Source organism: Pieris brassicae, chromosome 3 (genome assembly GCF_905147105.1).
Source record: "Pieris brassicae chromosome 3, ilPieBrab1.1, whole genome shotgun sequence".
In the NCBI taxonomy this organism is placed as follows: domain Eukaryota; kingdom Metazoa; phylum Arthropoda; class Insecta; order Lepidoptera; family Pieridae; genus Pieris; species Pieris brassicae.
The window spans coordinates 6,262,370-6,286,633 of record NC_059667.1 but is presented as its reverse complement, the minus strand read 5'-3'; the positions used below and the strand labels follow the sequence as shown (position 1 = coordinate 6,286,633).

At 31.2% G+C, this 24,264-nt stretch overlaps 3 protein-coding genes across 6 annotated transcripts; 2 read left to right on the top strand and 1 right to left on the bottom strand.

Annotated features, from left to right (window-relative positions):
* Window positions 1-1,391: 1,391 nt before the first annotated feature.
* On the bottom strand, window positions 1,392-10,039 carry LOC123707394 (polycomb protein Pcl). The gene is made up of 11 exons (XM_045657405.1): window positions 9,710-10,039; window positions 8,621-8,833; window positions 7,616-7,909; window positions 6,895-7,040; window positions 6,170-6,265; window positions 6,006-6,088; window positions 5,451-5,646; window positions 3,611-3,778; window positions 3,140-3,249; window positions 2,104-2,914; window positions 1,392-1,839 (listed from the first exon to the last, which is right to left on the bottom strand). Exons 1-11 carry the CDS (start codon window positions 9,723-9,725, stop codon window positions 1,480-1,482), a joined length of 2,493 nt encoding a protein of 830 aa, XP_045513361.1. The 5' UTR covers window positions 9,726-10,039; the 3' UTR covers window positions 1,392-1,479.
* Window positions 10,040-10,242: 203 nt separating this feature from the next.
* Window positions 10,243-11,580, top strand: LOC123707054 (leucine-rich repeat-containing protein 57-like). Its single transcript, XM_045656824.1, has one exon. It carries the CDS (start codon window positions 10,441-10,443, stop codon window positions 11,161-11,163), a length of 723 nt encoding a protein of 240 aa, XP_045512780.1. The 5' UTR covers window positions 10,243-10,440; the 3' UTR covers window positions 11,164-11,580.
* A 527-nt stretch (window positions 11,581-12,107) lies between these two features.
* Window positions 12,108-24,253, top strand: LOC123707229 (1-acyl-sn-glycerol-3-phosphate acyltransferase alpha-like). Of its 4 annotated transcripts, none has more exons than XM_045657102.1 (8): window positions 12,108-12,260; window positions 14,523-14,638; window positions 14,975-15,063; window positions 16,028-16,161; window positions 17,624-17,805; window positions 22,056-22,221; window positions 22,769-22,918; window positions 24,155-24,253. In XM_045657102.1, the coding sequence occupies exons 2-7, from the start codon at window positions 14,555-14,557 to the stop codon at window positions 22,915-22,917; spliced, it is 804 nt and encodes a 267-aa protein (XP_045513058.1). In that variant the 5' UTR covers window positions 12,108-12,260; window positions 14,523-14,554; the 3' UTR covers window position 22,918; window positions 24,155-24,253. The 4 variants fall into 4 exon arrangements, with proteins under 4 accessions (XP_045513058.1, XP_045513057.1, XP_045513060.1 ...); XM_045657101.1 differs by having other exon boundaries at window positions 12,122-12,364; XM_045657104.1 differs by lacking the exon at window positions 12,108-12,260 and adding an exon at window positions 13,836-13,971.
* The last annotated feature ends 11 nt before the right edge of the window (window positions 24,254-24,264 follow it).

Here is a 24,264-nt window from a genome sequence, read left to right as displayed (position 1 = left end):
AAATGCACGCTTGGCAGACCTGCAGCGTTCGTTTAAAAAGCCTGCGAACAACCCCAGAAATATAGTCTGCCACCATCGTATCGCTGCCTTTTCTCTTAAGAGTGCTTTAAGTGTCGACAAAAAAGTGTGTTATATTATTCGCTCGTGTCTGCTTCTTTGATTGGTGTTTATGTTGCTTATTAAAAAAACACATTAGGCTGGCACCACCAGGCCACTGATATTCCGAAAGCAGATCATTTGAATTTTTTTACTATTTGATTGTATCCGCAGGTCAATAAAGACTTCAAAACAACAACAAAAAATAGTCATACTGTGAATAATCGCATTTATTAGCCATAATACTTTTTAGATGTAGGCCCCTGTAGCAAAAAACGTAGCTACGTACGACCTTAATTAAGAAAAATGTCGTATTGGTCCGAACTTTAATTCCTATTAATATGAGAAAATCATCAGTACCTGTGTACTTAAATGCTCGCCAGGTCCTTAATAATTCCGAGAGCGATCCCGGTACCAATAATGAGTTTTTGTTTCCCACGATCACAATATGGTTGCGACATCAGCGCTACGGAAATTGAGACAACTGAATCAAACTTGCATTTTATAAAAGCATCGGATTCACTAGTGGAAGTAACAGAGTACGAGACCAGGTCTGCAGTGGTCCAAACAAAAACTGAACGGCTCAAGGTGATACAGTGACGATCCCTTTCCGAGTTGAAACGTGTGCTATGACCTTTATGAGCTTATTGAGTTGATTCAGAAATGCTGAAGAGTATTAGTTACATATAATCGACTTGCTCTAAGTATGAGTCCTGTACGTCACCAAACGTGTGATTAGTGTAAATTAACATTTGAAACATCGTGGAAAGGAAACTGGAATGGCTGAAAGTTTATAATATTAGCGGATAATTTTTTTAGGCCTAGTGTCTACAAAAAACTTTCTAATAGTTGTTATAAATCTTTTAGTTCTTATAGATCATTATAACTGCCACTGAATGATGAATGGATATTCATCATCCAGTGACGTTATGTTGAAAAAGCAGACACGGGTACAACATTGAACATCTGTTTTAGGAACTCGCATTTTTTATTAAATATTTTAGACCTACGATATATCAAATTGTGATAACATGACACGGATACAAGATTTTGTGTCTATACGTCACTCAAATGTATAAGATTAGTCTCCAAAACGAAAGGATTACCACCGACTGGCAAATTCTTCAAACCATTTTCATAATGTTCAGTTGACAATTCAAATAAATTTACAACCCTAGTTCAACTTATATGTATAGTGTAGAATAAGTGATAATTTATTTATTTTATCGCAACGGCTTTTAGTCATATTTCTCCCTCATCATTTCAGAATTCCCATTTTCAAATAAAACGAAAAATACTCTTGGAATAATATAATTATATCACATTCCTCGATACTGTACACCTAGACAAGCACTTATTAATATGTATAAATAAATTCATATTCTATGAGGTGGAGTCCCATTCGATAAGATATGCGGGCTGAAGACCTGGAGAATTACGGCGAGCTAATACACGAAACGTTTGCCCTGCGCGAAAATACGACTGGACACTTGACTTTAGGGCGGATAAAGCGTCGGGTGCGCAGGCGCCGCTGTCCACCTTATGAGGACTCAGTTGCAGGCTTTTTACACTATTGATAGTAGTGTTATTTGTGTTTCGTCGCGAATTTTCGTAGTAATTTTTCTCCTGCCGTTGTCTGAGCCTTCGCCCGTGTGCGTTTGTGTTTCCGCTCGGTGGGACTTCACTTTCCGTTGGGGTGACGACTTTTGATACGTCGTCTGGCAGTGGACATGACTTATTCAACTGAAAAAAAACCAAACATATTTTTTATAAATGTTTTTCCTCTTTCATTCGTTAAAACTAAACGTGTTACTACATTAAATCACTGATTTGACTTTTTTTTAATTTAAATAATTGTTAAACACATTAAGAATATAGACAATAATTTACTTAATAAACAATTATGAGTAAACAATACTGACACACACATTTTCGACTCTTTAAAATTTCTTTATAATAAAAATGTATAAAATATTTTGTTACATCTACAATGACAACATTTCTTACCTGTAACTGTAAATGCTTCTTAGGTCTTCTATACTTTCTTCTCTTGACTTCTCCGTTGGGTCCTATTACTATATCCTTTTCGCTAAGCTTTCTCTTCATAGGCCTAACAACAGGCCCAAACAATGGGTTTAACTGATTTGGCAGTGAAAAGCGTGAGTTCAGTCTTCCATTTTGTCTATACACATTCATGTTCGACGCGAAGGGCTTAGAGTGAGAGTTCATAAGAAACGGGTTGTTCTTCCCTTGAAAGTCCTTCAGGGGTGGTATTATTGCATCTAACGTTCCTCTACTAGAGGTCTCGTCTCCAGAAGACTCTTCTGGCATTAAACTAAATGGTACACGGTCCATGTGTTGGAGGGACATAATTTTGGAATGTTCTATGATATTTTTTGTGGATAACTTTGACACTTCCAGGTTCATCGTAGCAAGTTTGGCCGAGTGAGTGATCGTACAATCCTTATTGGGCTCATCTTTGGGTATTTTGTCTAGCTGAGGCACACGATCAGCTGTTTCACAGGTTGACTTCGCTTCGTTCGATTCTGATAGCACTTCGGACAGTTTTTCTAAATGATCTTTGGTGTCGGATTTTGTTTCCGTAGAAGTACAAATCGGCGAGGGCTGATCGTCCCGTTCACACGTCTTTGCTGATTCATAGGAACTGGTTGAGTCGTTTTCAGAATTGGAGTTAAGATTTTCATGAAACCGCTTTCCCATCATCAGATTTAGCCAATGACCATCAACGGGTACAATCATATTATGCTGGTTATTTTTATAGGAACTCTTTTCATTGTTGCTACTAGAGGGTAGGGAACTGAAAACAAAAATTTAAATAGTACTCATATTAAACAGACAACAAAACTATACATGTGGAATATGTATAGTTGGATTTTCTTAGTCACAAAGGAAAGGTTATGTTTATGTTATACGCTGGCAAAGGCTTTGAATTTCTCGAAATTGGGTATTACTATGTGGAATGCTCTATGTCAAAGACCATCAGATACTCATAGTTCAATATTTAATTGATTAATTGTCTTACCAATCTTCCAGAGATGTGACAGTTTGCGGTGATGGGGGTCGGGGCAGAAACCGTAACTTTGGAGCATATTCACGGACCATGTCATCCGTTAATGGAACGCCTTTTTGAACCTATTCAATATTTAATATTAATTAATTCGATTATTTATCCTTCGATATGGTAACCAATTTTGAAAATAATTACAATGAATAAATAGTATTATAATAATTATGAAATTGCTGTAATTATAATATTAGATTATAGTTCTTTAGATAAATCAGTGTAACAACTCAGTTTTATAATATACTGTTGTACACAGATTAATTTATATAATATAAAAAACGGTTAGATCTGAACAGACTGAGAAATAATAACACTATGGTACCTTTTTGTATGTGTTTATTGGGTCACAATTTAGAAAATTGTGTTTATCTGACACTATTATTAAAAGAACATAAAGACCTATCCTTAATGTTTAAAGAAATAACAAACCTGTTCCAGCGCAGAGAGCTGTAGCGGCGGCGGAGGCGGTCTGCGCAATCTTAGGCCCCAAATGGTGGCGCGCTTCTTCATCTCTCGACCGCACTTAAAACGCTTACGAGAGGACGTCAGGGCCGTTAGAATACGCTCTCTTCTCTCGTTCACTGGCGTCCGCCACATCTACAAAATTTATTTATTCAATAAAAAATAATAAAGTTATGATTGTAAAATGCTAGACATTTTCCATATTTTTTTTTAAATTAATTAATTGTATTCCAGATATAAGCCATAATCTATATAAATCGAGATTTTACGGAGCTGCCTAAAATAGCACAATACAAAAATAAAATAAAAATCACCTATTGAGTTCAAAATTTGTTCAAATACATAAGAGACTTGTCGCGAATGCCAAATAGACATTTGTGACACTAGAGACTAAATATTTAAATCTGACTGTCAAGAAAAGTTACACAAGAACATATACATGTTATTATTTTGACGTTTAAATTTGATAACGGTGGCAATGCAAAAAATCTAATTATAACAAAATTCAGTTCGTGTGATTCAGTTTGGTGTTGTAGTTTCCAATCTTTCCTCTACATACAAAATAAAATTCACGAGAACAGTGCCACACCGCGCGCAGTGAGGACACGCTGCCATTTTTAGGTTATTTTACTGCGTTAATTTGTTAGAGTTGAATTGGAAATTGAATAGGAAAAATAGTTGAATGTTTCATTTCATTCCGCGAACTTTTTGACCGCCCCTCGTATGTATATTTATGTGCAGATGGACATAAATGTTACTGTTTTTATGTTAATATTTATTTATTCGTTTTATTCCACAGGATAAATCGATTTACAAAAATAAAAACCTTGAACATAATTCAACAGGCGGCTTTAACCCTATGAAGGGTTTCCAGATAACCCAGTTCAGTAATAGGAGACGTAAATGAATTGTAAGAGAATGCAAAAGTGCGAAACATAGATTTACCAAAACGGACAGAAAAATGCAAATGTAAAAAATCTTTAATAAATATAATGTGTATACCTTTTAAGTGCTTTGAAGCAGCCGTGATCAGCGAGACACAAATATAAAAAAATCGGTTGTCTGTAAAGTCGGTTAACTGACGATAATTGAACGTGACGTCATAATCTACATTTGCATTTTTCAAAATAAAATTTTATTTTATTTGTTTGATATATATTTTGTATGGATATAGAGGAGGTAAATGGAAATCACAATTGAATTGATCAAGTTACATTTATTTGTACGCATAAATACAATTATGATGTCGAACTCGGAGGCCGATTGTGCCTCTTTGTCGCACGTTCCGCGCTCTCGCTTGCACTTCAAGCCTTAAATGGAACGCCTCAGAGGGAGGTAACCGGTTTTATAAAGATCACAAATTCTATAAATCTAAGTCCCAATTCATGAAATGCCGTAATCAAATAGGTAATGAAAGAAACTCATTCTACGCAAAATTAAATCTAGTTTCAAGAATTGAATATTCTATTGTTTTTATTGATAGATTGTGACTAACATTTGTCAAATTTCATTTAAAAAAATGTCAAACCCGAACTCAAGTTTGACATACTAAAACTATAACTGTTGATTGAAAAGAGTGACCGAGAGTTTATTCCCAGTTTTTCATTTTAAAAATTAACTAAATATAGTTAATTTTTTTAATTGACGTTCAATAAAATTTTGAGACTTTGATCTTAGCCTTCTGTGTCTTAGACATGGCGATTTGCACACTATATTTCCGTCACTGTACTAGCGAATGTTAAATCAGCTGGAGAAAAGTTTCTTAGGCACAGCCGTTTGAACCTACGACTTCAAATTAAATAGTTACCTTCTCTGGAAGCTGCAAAGCATGCCAATTGTCCATGATATACGGCATGATGACTGTATCCAGGTCGAAGTAATTGGGCGCGTTGTACGCAGTGAGGTTGTAAAGTGCCAAATGCGCCAAGTCTAACCAGCATAGCTCCAAACGTCGAAGAAACTCAGTGCCGCCATTGCAATTTGCACACGCGAATATGTACAGCCTGAAAATTTATTTTTAAAAGAATCAGACAAGTCCACGCTTTAATTGGCAATTTAAGCAGTGTTATCCTTGTCTATATTATAAGGGGAATATTTTGATATGTTAGTAACAATCAATGAATCAACTACTGGACTGCTTTTAACCTAGACTGTTTTGTTATCTCCGACTAAATATATTTTTAAATACAATATATTTGTGTTAAAAAAGGCAAAGGTATTTCATATTTTCGATGTTGATTGAAGTTTAGTACTCAATTTGACAAATCATTAAAAAACATGATTTGATTGAAATTTGTCTCAAAAAGATTAATTTAATATCATAATTAATTTATATCTTTAATAAGTAAAAATATTAACTTACTTATCACCTGCATATAAAGGATACTGTAAACTTGAAACGCATCTTTGGTGAAACCAACGGGAGCAACGGCAGCATAATAACATCTAAAAAAATTAATATATATTTTTTTAATTATATATTATATTTAAAAATATAGGATTTTCAATATTAATGAGAATACTTGCCTGTGCTAACCAATCACTTTTTTCTACACAGTAGCAGTGTCCTTCGCTTTGGTCTTTTCCCGCGTCTGACGCAGCCGATGAAGTTGTTGATGCGGTCTAAAGAAAATAAAAAAGCTCACATTAAAATTTAAATAACGTAAGAAAAAATGCAATTACATAAAAACATTAAACTCACATAAAAGAGAAATATAAGCAGACCTGAGCATGGATTGTTTAACTGCTAACTTTTAGTATTATTATTGTTTTCTTTCTGAGTATTAGATTCTTATTTGTTTTTTTACGACTGAGGCGTAAACTAGCTGCTGTGGTCTCTGTCAGAATGACCAGCGCTGTGGAACAACTCTGCTACTCAGCATAATGCTGAGCCAGGGCCAATTACAACCACAGCACACACGCATTACACAATTAAACCTTTTTCTTTAAAAAAAATGTTATATCTCTATTATTATTATTTTTCTTTTTTTGATTATTGTTATTTTATGTGTTTCTGCGTGTGTGTTCTGTTGAAAATAAATGTTGTGTTATGTTTTTACAAGAGAAAAATTATTAGATCAAAAGTATAAAATTGGAATAAAGAGTCGCAATTATATGATTAAATGATTCGAAATTTAAGAAATAAATTGAAAAGAGACTAAGATTTTCTTTAACAAACTAATGTAAAGATCCAAGTGCGATCTAGGTACGATTTCAGATCTTTCCGAGGCAAAATTTCGTTTATAACTTACATCACAAGGAGGAGTTAATTCCTGCTGCTGCCGCCGTTGCTGCCCGCCCTTGAACCGGAATAGGTCAGTTCGCTTGCTCGCGCGATTCTCGGCTGCGGCTACGCGGTACCGTTGGTCTACGCAGCGCTTGCAGTGCCATGATGCACCTGAACATAGGTGACTTAATTTAAGCAATGTTTGGGACTTTCAATCATGAGGTTACATTAATACAAACATCAGCGGTTTTCTAATGTAACACTTCCTCGTATAATGAATGTTAACATTATAAGGAATCTATATCTAAGACCCAAAAATCAGCTTTTTCTATTATAATTTAAATTTTTTTATAATTTTATAATAATAAATTGAATGTGTTTGTATGATGCTTATTCATCTGTAATTTTGATAATTGTCGAGCAATGCATTATCAAAGATTCTTAATGAAGAAGAAAGCCTTTTCAACAATTGATACAATTTATGCTTTACAGTACTTATGTTTTAAATGTAACTGAGACAGTGTTTCACAATCTTTTGTGCCTTATCCTTTCTAAAATTCTTATGCCGCAAATGTAATACTGCATACTAAATCTTTAGTAAAAAAAATGGAATTGTTTTCTTAAGAAACTGATATGATGTTACCCCACATAGGGAAACTTTGGTCTTAGGTAACTGATATACATAATGCCATATATTATAAATAAATTCATATGACATTACTTCAAATAGTATACATTTTACTCACCATTGATCCAAGCATCAACAGGCGGCGTGTGGCACTTAGCATGATAACCCCTACCACACATATCACAGGCAATAATTGCATTCGTTGCGGGACTAGAGGCCAGGCCCTCTCTCCGTTTGCACACGACACACATAATCCTGCCATCGTCAGCTGGTGGAGCGCTAAGCAACTTGAGCGTGGCGACCGGCGCCCACGCATGAGTCCCATCTCCGAATTTGACCAGACATCTAGCAACCCCTGTTCCCACTTCACAAGAATCATTGTCATTACTAGTGCTCAGCTCTACTATCGTTCCTGTGAACAAATTGGTTGATCTACATAAGAGTATGAAAATTAATCAGCCGTGGCTTATGGCTATAGTTTTTAAATTAAAATTATTAATGAGTAAGACAAACAAAGCATAAAAATAATTGGTAGATAAATTTCTTTGTTAGAAAATTAAATTTTCAAGAAGTAATAAAAGCTATATTTATTAAGTTTTATAAAAATATTAATTCAACCACATACATTTGTTCTAAGTCTCTTAACGAATTATAGACTTACTATTTTACTCATGTTTGGTTTTTCCATACAGTGATTGTTTTAGTAATAGTTTACACAAAAACATAACACACTCACACACACCTTCAAGGAACTCTTGCTTTAGTTAGAACAGATTAGGATATTATTTTAATTGTTAAAGTATATGAATTTCAAGGAAGATGGGCTTGATAAATTAATATAAAGTGGCAGGTTCAAAGTACATGCCTATAAACTCTGTGTGGAGTTGGTTAGAATGACATGGCTTCATGATCTTTATTAAGAGAACAAGATGACAATAACAGACTATTCTACATTCCCCAACAATGTATTATCTATCTTAGCAAGATGATTTTTTTATAGCAATAGACTTTTCAAAACAAATTCTAGTAGGCTATATAATAGTCTAAATACTACTACTAGTAAAATATTTTTTGTATTATTTACATGTTTCAATGTCAATAACAAAATATATTTATGTCATACCTAAATAATATCTCCCATCCTTGTTTGGGACAAGAACATCATCTCCACAATGGAATGGATTTATGTTACTCTTTTCAGTATTAGTTGTAGAGTCTGGCATTGCATCCTGTGTTTCTTCCTCTTTTTTCTCATTCTTTTTGTCTGGACTCGGTGGTATTGTTTTGTCAAAGTTGCTCAACAGGGCATCGATCAAGGACAGTTGTGTTGACACCTCTTTGAAAAAGATGAGATGTATTGCTTAAGTACATTAAAAATAGAGGGCTATCTAAAAATATGAATATGTTTGAAAGATTATGAATTTCCATTACATAGTACATTATTGGTTAATTTTGTACGTTCAATGCTGGGAAAACAATCACTCTAATCAAAATAGCAGTTTTTGAATGATTTGTGGTAATATAAAATGAATTTTGAAAATTGGAGCATTTAGAGAACAGATTTTTAATATCTCATTTGTAGAAAAGAATAGATTTCTTTAAAATAAAAATATAGAATAATCCAGTTAAATAATATATACTTACATTAAAAAAATATCCAGTTGCATGCAATAAACAAATATTCTAGTTATTAATTCTGTGCAAATATCTTTTGTAATAAAACTAAAGTTAGGCAGGATCAAAAATGTATTTAAAAAAAAAGAGTGGAGGTCCCACAACATTTAAATCATATAAGCAATCATTATCCATAGTCCAAAATTTCATTAACACCTACTTAACTTACTAGAACCCACTTACAAAGGGATGCAATAGCAAGAGTCAGATGTCTCGAAATTTGATAGAGTTAATAAAAATTATAGTTTATGAGATTCAAACACTCAAACTGATGTGTTTTGTAAAAATACCTTACTGTACTTTTAACTCCCAAAACACGATGAGAGAGTAAGCTGGATGAAAACCATGAAATAATTTTTGGATCGTCTAATGCAACCAGTACAAACTGATATTCAGACTTATTGTCTAGATTAAATAAAGTAGCTTTTTTAGTGTATTTTATACTGATAACTAGAAATTGAAACAAGTTCACTAGTACGTATAGTATTCGATCAAAAACGAGTAACAATAAAAACCAATATAGTGAAGGAGGACTTACCAGCATTAATATCCATTTCCACACTTTAAAGTATGAAAGAGGTAGAATAAATAAACGTTTAACACAATTCTAAATTCATTTTAGGTAACAAACACTACACGCATTGGCGCTACTGCGGCCATTAGAGTAGTCAAACGTCGAGTAATTTTCCCGCGGTTAAAATACTTGAATCACAACTTAACATGAATGAATATAACAATATAAATTAAACATTTTGGAGTCAACACAATAAATTATTTTTGTTAAGTAAACAAAATTAGTTTTTTTATCAATTTATGCAATTTATCTAAAATACTAGGACTGATTCTTGGATTTCTAGGGGAAGGAGAACTAAATTTTAATAGACTACAGAAGGTAAAATACAGTAAAGACAAGAGTTTAAGTTGAATGTTTTTGGTATAGAATAGAACCACAGTTAATAAAAAGTCGCAGATTATATTTGTCATAATCAATTGACAGATACATCACCCAGTAAGTATGCTATATATAATAATGACTCTATGACACTGATAACTGACAGTAAATAATAAATATTTATCAAAGGGAAAGTAGTTTTAATTTACTATAAATTAAAAATTCAAAAGAATCTGCACCTCATCAAGTAATACAATCTGAAGATTTCTTACGATATTATACCGTGAAGGTTTATAATGTTTAAAATTAATTTATTTTACTCTCCGTTAATTTAGTAAATTAAAATTTGTAATAACTTGTATTAACTGTCAAGAATTATGGGTAATACAGGTCTAAAGCAACACTATGAAACTGCATCGAAGACTGGAGTACTACAAATATCTAACAACAAGCCAAAATTGAGAGAAATACCTGCAGAAGTTTACAAATTATCAGAAAGTTTAAGGAATTTGGACTTATCTAAGAACAAAATTTCATGTATTTCTGACGATATAACGAAGCTTAAGCTGTTAAAACAACTTAATCTAAGTGACAATGCCATTCAAGTTTTACCAAGTATGTTATCTAATCTAAAAAAATTGGAATTGTTAAATGTTTCCCATAATTGTATACAGTTATTACCCCACCCAATTGCTGAATTGTCAAATTTAAAACAAATATATTTAAATAACAATAAGTTTAAACAATTTCCAAAACCATTGATTGGACTTAAAAATCTGGAGGTAGTTGATCTATCTTATAACAAGATTGTTGAGATTCCGAGTGGCATGGCAAATTTTCATGCGATGGAGTTAAATTTAAGTCAAAATGAAATCTCTGTTCTTTCTGAAGATTTACATGAAGCACCAAGACTTAAGATATTGAAATTAGAAGAGAATTGTCTGTGCTTAGATACAATTCCACCAAGCCTATTGAGAGATTCAAAAATTCACACACTTAATGTAGATGGAAATTTGTTTGAATCCAAACAATTAGCTTCAGTGGAAGGATATAATGAGTATACAGAAAGATATACGGCAATAAAGAAAAAAATGTTTTGATGTTATCTTTGCTGTTACACATGGCACAACGAAGCGAGGTTTCGTCAACTTATAAATAAAACAAATATTTATTGTATTTTAGAAATTTGTAAATTTTGCACATATTAGTCATATTTTGTATAAGTTATAATCTATTAATAAAAATAAAGATATTTAATTAAAATGTTTATATTCAACATTTCTATCTCTGTTATAAAATCTTATTTTTTCTTAAATTCACTGGTATATCTCTTAAAATTATTCTGGCAATTTGAAGAATTTTAATTGTTATTTTTATTGTTAATAGCAGCTTTTGTAAATATTTTTTGTTTCAGATTAAAAAGCATAATTAAATAATATTTCTATAACCTTACATGATAACATCACTTCAAATTTAGCAATTGTTCCTACAATAAATAAATAAAACATTTAAACTCCTGCTGTAATTTATTTTTCAAATCGCCGTTTACGCGTACATGTTAGTTGTGATTCGTATCTAGTACTGTTCCCTACATTACTACTTACTTTTAATATCGGAGCTAATTCAGAAACCTATCTTAATTTATGTGAGACCATATAATAATAATAATAGTTAAACCTAACACGAAGGTTTACAACTAGATAATAATATGTTGGGTTATAATTAAAGCAAGACATAGCATAGTGCTTTGCATTTAGATTTTAGCCATTGTACCAACTACCAAGTAAACAACAAACTTCGAGTAAAGCTTACCTAACACTAAATTATATATTTACTTACTTGTTTAATTTTTATTTCTAGGTCATACAAATGATACCAATTTACCCAATGTGCAAAATTAACCATATTATTCAAAGGGCGCAGAATGACAGGAAATTATGTTTAGTCGTATCTATGCGTAGTGGGTAGCAGATATGTGTAAAAAAAAGTAAATGCGTTCCAGTCTTATCATTTATTTTGTTTAAAGTTCGTATTTAATATGGTACTTTAGATCAGAGTGGCCTTAGTCAACGGGCCTTACTCTTCGGAGTGCCTCATTATTACCTCATAACGCATTTGCGCCGAGTCAGTAAGATAGTGGTGTGCGTTCGTCAGTATTGTGATTGAACTACTAATACGCCAGTGTTATCGGAATAAGGTATGAAATGCACGTCTCAAACATCTTAATTTTAAAGTGAAAGTAGTTCATAAAAAAATCGTATGCTTTTACTACCAGCGTATTTAAGAAGGCAATCTTTCCATGTAAGTTGTTCTAAATTATTATTGTAATATGATTAAATATATTAAAAAATAATTGACTTTTAGAAAAATAGTTTTAAATGTAAATAAATTTATCGTTACTTTTTATGAGAACAAAAATATTAAACTTATGAATATGAATTGTTTGTTTCATGCTAAGTAGTAGTACCTTTCTCATTATTATGTCTGCTGAAAACATTGGCGATGCCTAGCCATTCGGTGTCCAAATCGTTACTAATATATTTTGTTATTTTATCGATGTACAATTATTTATTTAAAAATATATTATTTACTAAAGCTGTTATTTTTTTGCATTGAAAATTATATATACTTACTCTTGAGACGATCTCAATAGCTTACCAATAGCCATATATTAATTTATAAAAATCAATCATTATGGAATTTTTCGTACATATTTGAAATGTATACCCCGCTCTGTACTAGTTACACAAAGTTTTGATAGTTCAAGATACATGATAAAAATACTTTATATGGTTGGCAATTTTTTTTTATCAACTTTTAATTCCTTAATCGCTTAATTTATTGATTTAAATTTCTATGACTTACTGTATAATTTTAGTCCCAAGTATCATGTCGATATAGAAAATGATTTAACGAAGGTTATCGAAAGGGTATCATTAATATAGTTAGGACTTAGGAACTAGATCTAAACACTCTGAGCCACACTGTTAGATCAATCAACGATGATACTGTAACATAGGTACTTAATTAAAGAATTATGTGTCAAACTCACAGCTTAATATTCTTAAAATAATAATAATACCCAAAATTAAAGCCAAAAAATAATTAAGACGTTTATAGGCTGCGAGGTTAGAACTCAATGTTAATTAAATAAAGGGAAACGGGAGAAAAATAATATACATAAATAGACTTATGAAGTTTGTAGGGTTTTCGTTAACACACATACTTAATTTTAAATATTAGTAATAATAACAAAATGTTTAAGTGACGTGCGTGGGTGATCACGTTCGTCCAATAAATACAATCATTTCTGATTTTGAAATTAATATCCTGCCGTTAAGAACAACCAGAAACAACAAACAACCTGCGATTTATTGTTTCGCAGGGAATCTACCCAGGATCTACTAATAGGTATCCAATTTGCTTGAATGACTACAACTACGACTACGAACTTTTTAACAATGAAAGAACATAAAATATTTGTTTAGCCGATTAAAACGCGTTTTATATTTCACAATTATTTAAATTGAGTTAAAATTATAAACTGAAACGAAGTTTCGACTTTCAAATACAAAGTCCGAATGATCTTGTAGCAACAAAATGTTATGGTCTTTGTTAAAATCTAATAAAACATTGCAGGCTTCCGCCGGAAATAAACTTAGTCATAGAGGATTAATATAATGGTTCTATACCTAAATAAAATCAAGTTTTTTGTCTGTAATGAATGTTGTTGTCAATATCTGAAAGTCACTACTGTCATTAATGAGAATTGTAGTAATAATAAATTATGGCATATTAAAGCCGCTGTAAAATATTGAATTGTGTTAGATTTGCACACACATCGTGTAACTGGGTTGCTTGTTCTGAAATTTAATTTAAAAATCTTTTTGAAATAATGTGAAAATTCTGTAAGTATTTTTAAAACTGACGGTTAGGATCCGTAGATTAAAGAATTATAAAAATAGTAAAAAAAAGTAATTGAACTCAGATACATATTCTAATAAGTATATCAAGTAGGTCTCGTCTTGAGTGCTGTCAATTATGTCAAACTTTGAAAATGGTTCTTCACGTTCTAAAACGAAACTTAAGTTTGTTTGACGTTCTGGAATATGGGCCACAAAGTTTCAAGTAATTAATCTTAATTAGATTTAGAATACCGTAATAGACAGTTAGAGGCAGCAAATAAGAGAAAAATACTTACAACTACCAAATTCACTTTAAAATAAAAGTATGTATAGAAACTGACATACTTTATATGTTGACAATGTACATATTTAAAATTATAAGTAAGGTGTAAGTTCGTTTACGGAATCGAGTCATAGACTGGGATTAGAAAATTCAGATTGATTCCGTTAAAAAACGTATTCATATTATATTTTCCTTCTTCTCTTTATTATCAAACAATATTAATAAATTACAGAAGTTCCTCAAATTTCTATTATATAGTATTTTTTTTCAGGTATACATAAATGTGACGACCCACTTTTAAAAATGGCTGCCTTCGACGTTGTACTTGGCTTGGCCCTTTTGATCATTTTCTTTTCAATAAGTTCTACTGTTAGATATTATGTTAAGGTGAGAATATTAACAACTGGTGCACCCTTTTTTTCTATTTTTCCATACTAGGGTTGCCTGGAAGATATTGCTTATTTGCGATGAGGCCGCCCGCTGCGTAATAACTTGAGTAACCTGGATTTTAAAATTTGTAACGAAGTGAATAAACGTTTTGAATACTTCACATTGTGTGAACATAAAACAATAAATCATTTGTTTTTCCGTTATTAATTTGTGGTACAAAGTACAGCAGTAGGTACTCTGCATAACGTTTGACACTTCTATGATTTATGTCATGCCTACAGATGACCGAACGTAAATATTAACGAGTGTAAATATTTGTTGTTTTTGTTCCAGTTTACATTGTTTGTGGTACTATCTCTTATATTTGCGACTGCGCCTTTACCCCTGATGTTGTTCAAACCTTTTGACCCCAAGAACGCGCTGTAAGTTATCTGTTGCATGCTCTGTATTACCCTAACGAATTATACTTAAGGAGGATTTTAATTATGTTTACAAAATTATATTCTTCTTTACCCTTTATTGAAATAAAATTGAATTTGAATCGACACAGTTTTGTAAGAATTTTGTACCTATGGGGCCCAGGAATACGACAATTACGATATATGGTCTTTTAAAATTTGGCCGAATTTTTATCATCCACCAAAAACGGCGAGTAAATTACAAAGATATTATAATTTTCGCTTCGACCGGGAATCAAACCCCATGGCGCATGGCCCACTAAACTTATTACAAAACCACAGATACCAACGAGTAAGCGAACTGATTTATGTAGACTTTGATACGATAAATTTGTCGTTTAATATATTCTAGTTTTTGGATTTTTCTTTTCTCAAAATTTCTGTAAGTATTTACTAATAATAAAGTTTTGTCCAAGCGATATGAATGCGTTTTAAATTATACCTTATATATTTTAACGCCTTCGTGGTTAACGTACATTATATAACCCGGTATTATTCTCGACCCAAGAATTATTGTTTCTGATTGGAGGGCACTGAAAGCTTGCCTAGTTAAAAAAAAAATTAAATACACAAGGAGACGTAGACTCATTGCCTATTGAAAGGTTACTGCAGATTAAATTTCTTCTTACAAAGTATTTCTTTAAATTTATACTAAAAATACTATAAATAGTACTTTTTGAACTCACAGCTAGATCTACACTCCGTTCACGGTTCCTTGTCCGTTCTCGGTTTGGTAAAATATGATTAAATAAAAAACAATGTATGAATATGTTACAGTCAAGTTACGGTAAAATCCAAATTGTATGAAGAATATTTCACTACCGAGATCTGACCCAGAACGAACTATGAACGGCATTAGTGTCCAATCCAAAAAGGTTTTCGTTTTGTTCAGTCAACAATAACCTGTGAATTGTTTTAAATATTTTAGTATACCAGCAGCTTTATTACGGATGACGGCTCGTATGCTTGGCATTCGTTGGACAGTTCGTGGAACCGAGAACGTTGACGATTCCAGAGGCGCTGTAGTCCTACTGAATCATCAAAGCAGTCTGGATTTATATGGTTTGTTTAAAATCTACATTTTAAATATAATTATGTAACGTAATTAATTAAATTTACGTTTTAACTATAATAATTGTAACTATTTCTAAGTGTATTTAAATAATTAATTTTATACGTACAAGGTTACGCACTACTCTTGACAACAATACAAACAACAATATTTTATTTGACTTGTGTTTACCAATACTTATAGAAATTATATTTCTGTACATATTTATTTACATGTGTTATCTTTGAGTTATATTTATTTAAATTGTCAAAGTATAAATACATTTCGATATCGTATGATGGATATGAGACATTGCTGGTTATCTAATGATTTTAGCTTGCAAACATTCGCGCTAATTAAAGTATTCGTTGCATTTACACGACTCAGTACCCAAATATTATGCAATTAACGATTCGTATTTGTTTAGTTTTAATTAATAGTTATAGAAATATATTAATAAATATTACATATATTAAATAAAATTGTTTATATATAAACAAATGTATGATTCGTAGAAAATAACACTGACATTTGTTACTTAAATGTATTAACGAATCGTATTAAATAGGACGGATAAATGTGTTTCGGTCCCATGTAGTTCATTGTCATTTAAGGACTTGACTATATGACGAATACGTGAATGTTGGTACGTTATAGATAAACCTTTATGTATTTCAATATGTTATATTGGATAATGTTAATTTACTTTATATTCTAAGTCATTGATTTTTGCAATAATTATTGATTTTGACAGCCCATAAAAAGAGAGAATAACCTGATAACCGGGATTTGACTTTTTCAAAAATTATGTATTCCATATTTAAAATCTTTGTCTGAGGTGTATTACGTAACGTAAAGTAAAATCAAAGAATAAGAAGTTTGTATATGATTGATTCCTTTTAAACGTGAATCCCAAATTAATATCACTGGAAATATTTATCTTTAATCTAACATTATCTAATATATCATACTATGTTACAAACTAGTATATTTTAATACCGTCTATTAAATATCCATGAGTGTCTCTAATATCATGACCAGACGTGACAAGAAAGACAAGAGAAGAAAAACGTGATCATTTGTTTTTTCTAATAATAAGCTAGGCGATCAGCCTTCTGTGCCTAATACACGATGTAAATTTTTAGGTAAGTTATGGATTTCCTCACGATGTTTACCTTCACCATACGAGAAAGTGTTGATTGCGATATAGACGAAAAGTCCAGTGGTTTCGCCGTCACTCCAAGCATGTCTTACACGTCATTGATATTGGCAATAATTTATGATACTTAAAAACGTTTCAAAAATAACCAGGATATGACTTATTTAATTATTTTAAATCCATTGGTACTTAATATCTTTGTTTGATGAATGTTTGCTTTAACGTATAGAAAATTAAATGTGGCAATAAATTAAATGTGTAATTTTATTTTTTAAATTCTTTATGCTGTATGAAGACGTTCATTTTCTTTTCAGTATTGGCAGTGCTGTGGCCTTTAATGGCGAGGTGCACGGTGGTGTCAAAGCGCTCACTACAATTCCTGGTACCATTTGGCACCGCTGCTTGGCTCTGGGGGACAGTGTTTATTGACCGAGGGTCCGCTTCTTCAGCGCGTTCTGTGCTCAATCAACAGACTAAAGTTGTTGAAGAGGAAAGGGTTCGTTGTATTTATATTCTTATGACAGAAAAAAAATATTCAAAGATTACGTGTTTCAAAGGAATAATATTAAATATATTTATAAGTAAGGTTAAATTAATTAAACGTTTTTCGATTCTTTTTTGACGTTTTTTATAAATTTTATAAAATGTTGGTATTGTATATTTATTTATTTAGTTTTTATTACTACGTATGTGACTTTATGTATGCTGTTTCTATACGGTGAACGTCTAAGACAAATAATAATTTACGATTCGTAGCAAATACGACTGATATTTGAGGTTTCATAACCTATAAGCGTATGTATGAACGTATGCTATGAGCTTAACGCGTAATATGCAATATTGTCATAGGAAAATCTAAAGGAAAAGCGACTAGAACTACGATTAAGCTAATTACTCACAGTTAAATTTTCCTGTTTAGTGAATATGATAAAACCCAGTAAACATATTTGTAAAGTTAGTTATGGTTTCATTCAATTTCATATTATCGAAGTATCTATTATTATATATATAGTATACAAATTATGGACTATAGCAGGTAAAATTTTAATTTTACTTTGCGGGAATTTTACTATTCCTTTTTTTAAAGGAATGTTTTCGCTGTAATCACATTTAATTTTGTAATCGAACGAATAAAGCCCTGTCAACCTAGAGCTGAGTGTTCAATTTGTAATATGGAACGGTAATTAAAACATACCGCCGCATTGTACGTAAATCACTAAGCCGTAGGGTATACAAATTAATATTGTTTAAATTTCGTTAAATGAACGATAAATAACTACAATGTTTAAAGGGTAAATAAATAGGCTTAGTGATTTTTTTATTTATTTTTTACAGCTCAATGCCATACAATATCCCCTCCACTCAAATACCTTCAATTTAGAAATACCGTTCGTTCCTACAATTTGAATTATTTATTTAACGAGGCATTTTTCTGTATGCTGTTTTTCGTGCGGCTAATAGATCTGTAAACATCCTATTGTGTGCATAAGCAAAACATCATTTTGTCATTACTCACATTTTTCTTGCGAGTTTCGTAATTTGTTCTATTATATATAAAGTACTTTACCTGATTGATTTATTCGCTAAAACGATGAGTGTCTCATACCTACACTCATGTATGAAGCAATGTTTAGGAAGAGCAAAATCTACTCCTAAACTCAATCTACTCTTGAATGTCTTTCATTCCTCTGTCGTTGCACAAGTGACTTCAACTGACTTCTATTCTTAAAACTTTTTTTATCTATGGAAGTTCACGTTTAGTTTAACTAGTCTATCATCTGTGACATGTGTGCTGTTTCATATCTTTAATTCAAAATAGATTCACATAATATATGAATTCGCTGTAAGGCATTTGAATAAAATTGCTTAAACAAGCGATGTATTTTGGGTCAACTTACTATGATATTTGTAGATTTCAAAACAAGATATCATTTATTGCTGATAAGAATTACAGTATCTCGAAAGTTATCGTTACAACACGCTTGTTTCGATAATCTTCATATTCCTTTCGGCATAATAAAAAAATAATATCTTAGCGTTATTCATCTAGACTGTATTGATATTTCTATATACAAAACGTAAAATAAATGGAAGCAGATTGGTTACCAATAAATACATATGTAATTTGGTCCAGGATTATAATTAGAAAACTAAAATGTGCTGAAGCCTTTTATGATAGTTTCGATAAAGTTAAGTTTTAAAAGTTCATATATTTTTTAGATTACTCCATAAATTCTGTATGAACGATGTGTTCGCGTTTCCGTTGGATCTAAAATACGCTGTACACCATTTGGGCCTTCGGGTCGGTGGTTATACTGGTCAAAGATTCTCCCCGTAGATTGTAGGAAGAACGGCACCTTCCTTCCACCACAATGCACAAGTTCTTAAGTTTCCTCTACAAACATTTAGCTAGGATAATCAATTAGCGCGTTTCGAACTCCGTAAGCTGTCGATGTCGTAAACTCTCCTCTTCAAACTACCGAACCCACGGAAAAAAAATAATTTCGATAGCATCATTCAAGTGTTTATGTAGTGTATTCTACTGTAGTTACTGCAGTGAAGAGATAAATCAGTGCTTTAGCTCATAAATATCATTAAATTAACGAACAAGAAAAGATGTCTATGCGAAAGTTGAGGTAACTTTGACATGGTGCTACGTAAAACTGCTATAAATAATACAATATATTGAAGAATTTTGCTATATCGATTTAAAGCGTTATAGCCGTTATGAATGTGATAATTAGTTTGACCTTAGAGGTGTTGGTATCATTAACGAAGCACGCGGCTATTAATATATTGAGTTAATTATTTCATTAACAGTTGCTTAATTGATGTTTTTGACAGTTTAACACAAAGTTTTGAATGAGTTTAGGTGTCATTTCAAGAAGATTTTCGATTAACTCATATGGCGATTCAATTACATAAAAATGGGCTCTAATTTTTTTAAATTAATTAATTACACGTATAATAGACGTCATTTTTAGCTTAGCTGTACAAACGTATATATATATATATGTTACTTTTCTCCCTCGTGACAATATATTAATACGTATTTTTTTTAATTTTCCCAGCCCTCTTGGTAACATTTCTCTACATTACAGTATTTATGAATTTAAGGATATGGAAATATAATATGTTCGAAATTAACACTTGCCAATCAAAATCAACGTTATTAAAAAACGTGAAGCATAGAAGAATTGTCTACAAAGAAAGTATTCAATTAAATAAATTTACTAAAGTTTCATAATATGTATCTCTTTTGAATGTATAAAACTTTAACCTATATTTTTATTGTATTTAAATTTGCTTCTTAGGAAATAAAGAACATTCCACAAGCCTGATAAGGTCATCGCCCGGCTAATAATTGGTCATTGTTATTTCATTATCAATATTATTATAAATTTATAGTCGATTGTTTGTTTGATATAAAATGTAACTTACCTATTTGGTAAGGAAATAAACCTAAAAAAAAAAAAATTCAACTTAACAAAAAAAAATATTTGGAAAGGAAGAAAAATATTCGGTTGAAATACAGTAATTATGCAAAATGAATCCAGCATTTTAATTAGTAAATTAGGTTAGGCTGTTGCTGTTGTTAGCAAGAGTCAACAGGCTATTTCATAGTATTGAAAATGTGTTTATTAAGTGTAATCTGTATAAAACATTTTATACGTCAGTCACATGACACCAAACAGCCACAGATTAGTCGATTCTACGATGAAGTGTATTCGTCGAATTCATAATAATATTAAGATGTAATATGATTATGTTCATATTTTGTTTTTAACTAGCTTATCCCTTTGTTTACTTTTGATGTCTTTGTTTATATTTTCTCGCGTGTAGTTTCCCAACCTTTTACTTGAAACTGGCATAATGTCAAAACTATTGACATAATATAAAAAAATGTGCGCGAAATCTCTTATTTACATGATGATCTTGACGAATTGTACATTTAAATCTTCCTCAGGATTCGAAAGTTATTGGTAAAAATTGTGCAAACATCAGTTCGGGACTTTTAAGTTTATATGGCAGACGCGGCCGGGGATTTCATAATATATTTGTTGCAAAGTCCACAAATTGACCGGAGCTTCGATATCATAGATAAAGATAAAGTTGTGTTGTTGGTCAAACGATGACTAAAAATCGATAATTACTTAATACGTTAAGCGGTACTTAATTGATTGTTTGTTTTTTATTTATGATTAAGCGTGTTAGTATCGCACAAATCTTGTTTTTATGTGTAATATGGCAATATCAAGCGTAACAATCACGTGATATTTAACGTCTTCGCTTAAATTAGGTATATATTATTTTATATAGGGCGGTAATTGAAGATTCGAAGATGCTTATTAGTATGATTTAAGAACAGATTATGTTTAGAGTAGAAATTTGCAAGTTAAAAAATATTTGTTGTTGAGCTGTTGTACAATGCAATTCAGGTTGTACACCGACCGGAGACAGTTCGGACAAGATTATGTACTTTTCATTTCGTTTGAATTATATAAATATATTAATTACATAAAATTAAAACAAATTGATGTTATGGCACATAAATGGTTTTAATATTTCAGTATCGTTGACTTACATTACAATAATGGAATAAATACAAGAATATTTAAAATACCTACTGGAAATAATAAAAAATCCACGTTATTAGAATTATTGCTTTTACCTAAGAATCGTAGGAACCTTTTATTTACGCCAACTGTCGAGCGGAGATGCAGATTTTTGTAAATTTGTTTTCAGCGGAAACTGTTGCTGTTCCCTGAAGGAACGAGGCATTCTGGAGACAAGCTTTTACCATTTAGAAAAGGTGCTTTTCACGTAGCGATGAATGCAAGAGCTCCAATTCAACCGGTGGTTGTGTCAAAATACCATCACTTGGACTCGAAAAGGCCGTGGTTTGGATCTGGTAAGATTCTTTTTCTAGAAAACAACATGATACGATCTAGGTATTTGGTTAACGCGAGTATTACACATTAAAAATGGTTATTTAATTAAATTTAGTACTTATGACCACGAATCAAGTAGGTATTCGATTAGAAATAAAAATAACTTCAGTTTTATATATAAACGTTTTTGACAACAACGATTTAACAATTCAATAATTAATAAATGCTCAATTTGGGTGCTTCATAAAATTATCACATCATGTTGTTCTATAATATCACGTCATTGTTATCGAATATATAGAACATATTTACGATATTGTTTTAGATTTTGTTAATTACGTTTTCTGTTTATAAATTTGTGTAAGATGATGATATGACTTATTAAATGATTTCCTGTGCTTGCATTTTATTGATAACAAAGCCTTTTAATTTTAGAAAATAATTGCCTTAATTACTTAGTTGGGTGCTATTGTTACGTCCACCGCTCAGGGTTATTTCGTAATTTAAATAATACCTGTATTTAATGCGATAAAAGACAAAAGAATATGGCTTTGTTGTGTTTTACAGGGGAAATAATAATATCAATATTGCCATTAATCGAGACTGAGGGTGTGAAAAAGGAGGAAATCTCATCCCTGATTGATGTCGTACAAAATAAAATGCAAGAGGAGTTTACAAGGACGTCGTTAGAGACCTATGCACAAAAAGGTCGATGAGGTATGACAGTACTATTGTTAATTTGTAAAGAATACTTTATTAATAAAATATAATTTTTCGTTTATTTTGCAATAGATGGTTTTTTTAATGTTCTAGTGAAACTTATGTATAGCCAAGGGTTGCCTTCTTGAAAAACCTTACCGAAATGTCGATTTCATGTCATAATTTTACTATGTACCCTAAAATATCTCCTAGAAATATTGGATACTTATAAAGTTATTTTGTTTTGATGAAATTATGCAGTGAAAAAAAATATTTGATAAATCTAAATATTTGGATTGTCCTTATTTTTTTTTTTTATTGCAGAGATTCCATAATATTATTAAAATATTATTACGGCTATTAAGCCGAACATCAATGTTGTGTATAATTGATTTGTTTTTAAGAATAAAAATCTATATAATGTATAAACATAGGTATGTTTATATATTTGATGTCATCGGCAAGGTTATTAACTTGTTATCATAAATGGTTATAAACAAGAACGTAATTTTATTATCAGTGTCACCATTTCATGGACTTTGCTAAGAAATTAGCGGAAGGCATTATTTAAAAGCTTTCATGGGATCCGGCATTGTTAAACGTTTGGAGTAGTTTCTATTAGAGAATAAATAATGTCTATGGCTTAGAAGGGACAAGGCTCACCATCGAAAGATTATTTAATGAAACCTTCAAATGGCCTTAGAGACTTTTTTTCAAATTAATGATGTTTAAGAACCATAAGGGTCGGTAAACTAATTTGATGAGGGAAATTTTGATATCCCTACTGAAACAGTCAAGTTGTCAGGCTGCCAAAGATTTAAAAGGTTTCGGAAGAATAAAAATGTGTGCGTGTACTAGTGTACACACGTAAGAAGTGACACTTCTTTATGACTTTGTTTCGAAAAATTATCAACTATATGCAACTTTACAAATTGGTAAAATAAAGTTAAATTAGATAAAGTTTAACAAAGGCTTTTATTATCATAGACATGCAAATAATACAATTATTTCATTTTACCTTATTACTACTAAGATTAGATTATTATTACAGAAATTCATTAATTGTAATATAATTATTACTATCATTGTTATGGTTATTATATATTTTTGTTATTAATGGCTTAGAATCAACCGTGGTAGGGTCAAGAAAAAGATGGCGCGTAACGGAAAAATGTGACGGTAATTTGTTCGCCGATAAAGAAGCCTCACTTTAATTAGTTACAATATAAAAATCATTATTATTTTCTGTTTCAGGTTAAGACAACGTGAAACGGGGCTGTGATAATTAAAATGTTCGTGGTGTTATAGCTATTTTATGTATATTAATTTTATACAATAAATTATTTACTAAAACGGTTTTTTAA

Bases quoted from the DNA above. Each gene is read 5' to 3' on its own strand.
- LOC123707394 (XM_045657405.1), bottom strand. The intron at 6,089-6,169 runs GCAAGTATTCTC...TAATTTTTTTAG, and splicing joins AAAGTGATTGGTTAGCACAG to ATGTTATTATGCTGCCGTTG. The intron at 1,840-2,103 runs GTAAGAAATGTT...GTTTTTTTTCAG, and splicing joins AGAAGCATTTACAGTTACAG to TTGAATAAGTCATGTCCACT.
- LOC123707054 (XM_045656824.1), top strand. From the start codon at position 10,441: ATGGGTAATACAGGTCTAAAGCAACACTATGAAACTGCATCGAAGACT.
- LOC123707229 (XM_045657100.1), top strand. The intron at 16,162-17,623 runs GTTTGTTTAAAA...TTTTCTTTTCAG, and splicing joins AAGCAGTCTGGATTTATATG to TATTGGCAGTGCTGTGGCCT. The intron at 17,806-22,055 runs GTTCGTTGTATT...ATTTGTTTTCAG, and splicing joins AAGTTGTTGAAGAGGAAAGG to CGGAAACTGTTGCTGTTCCC.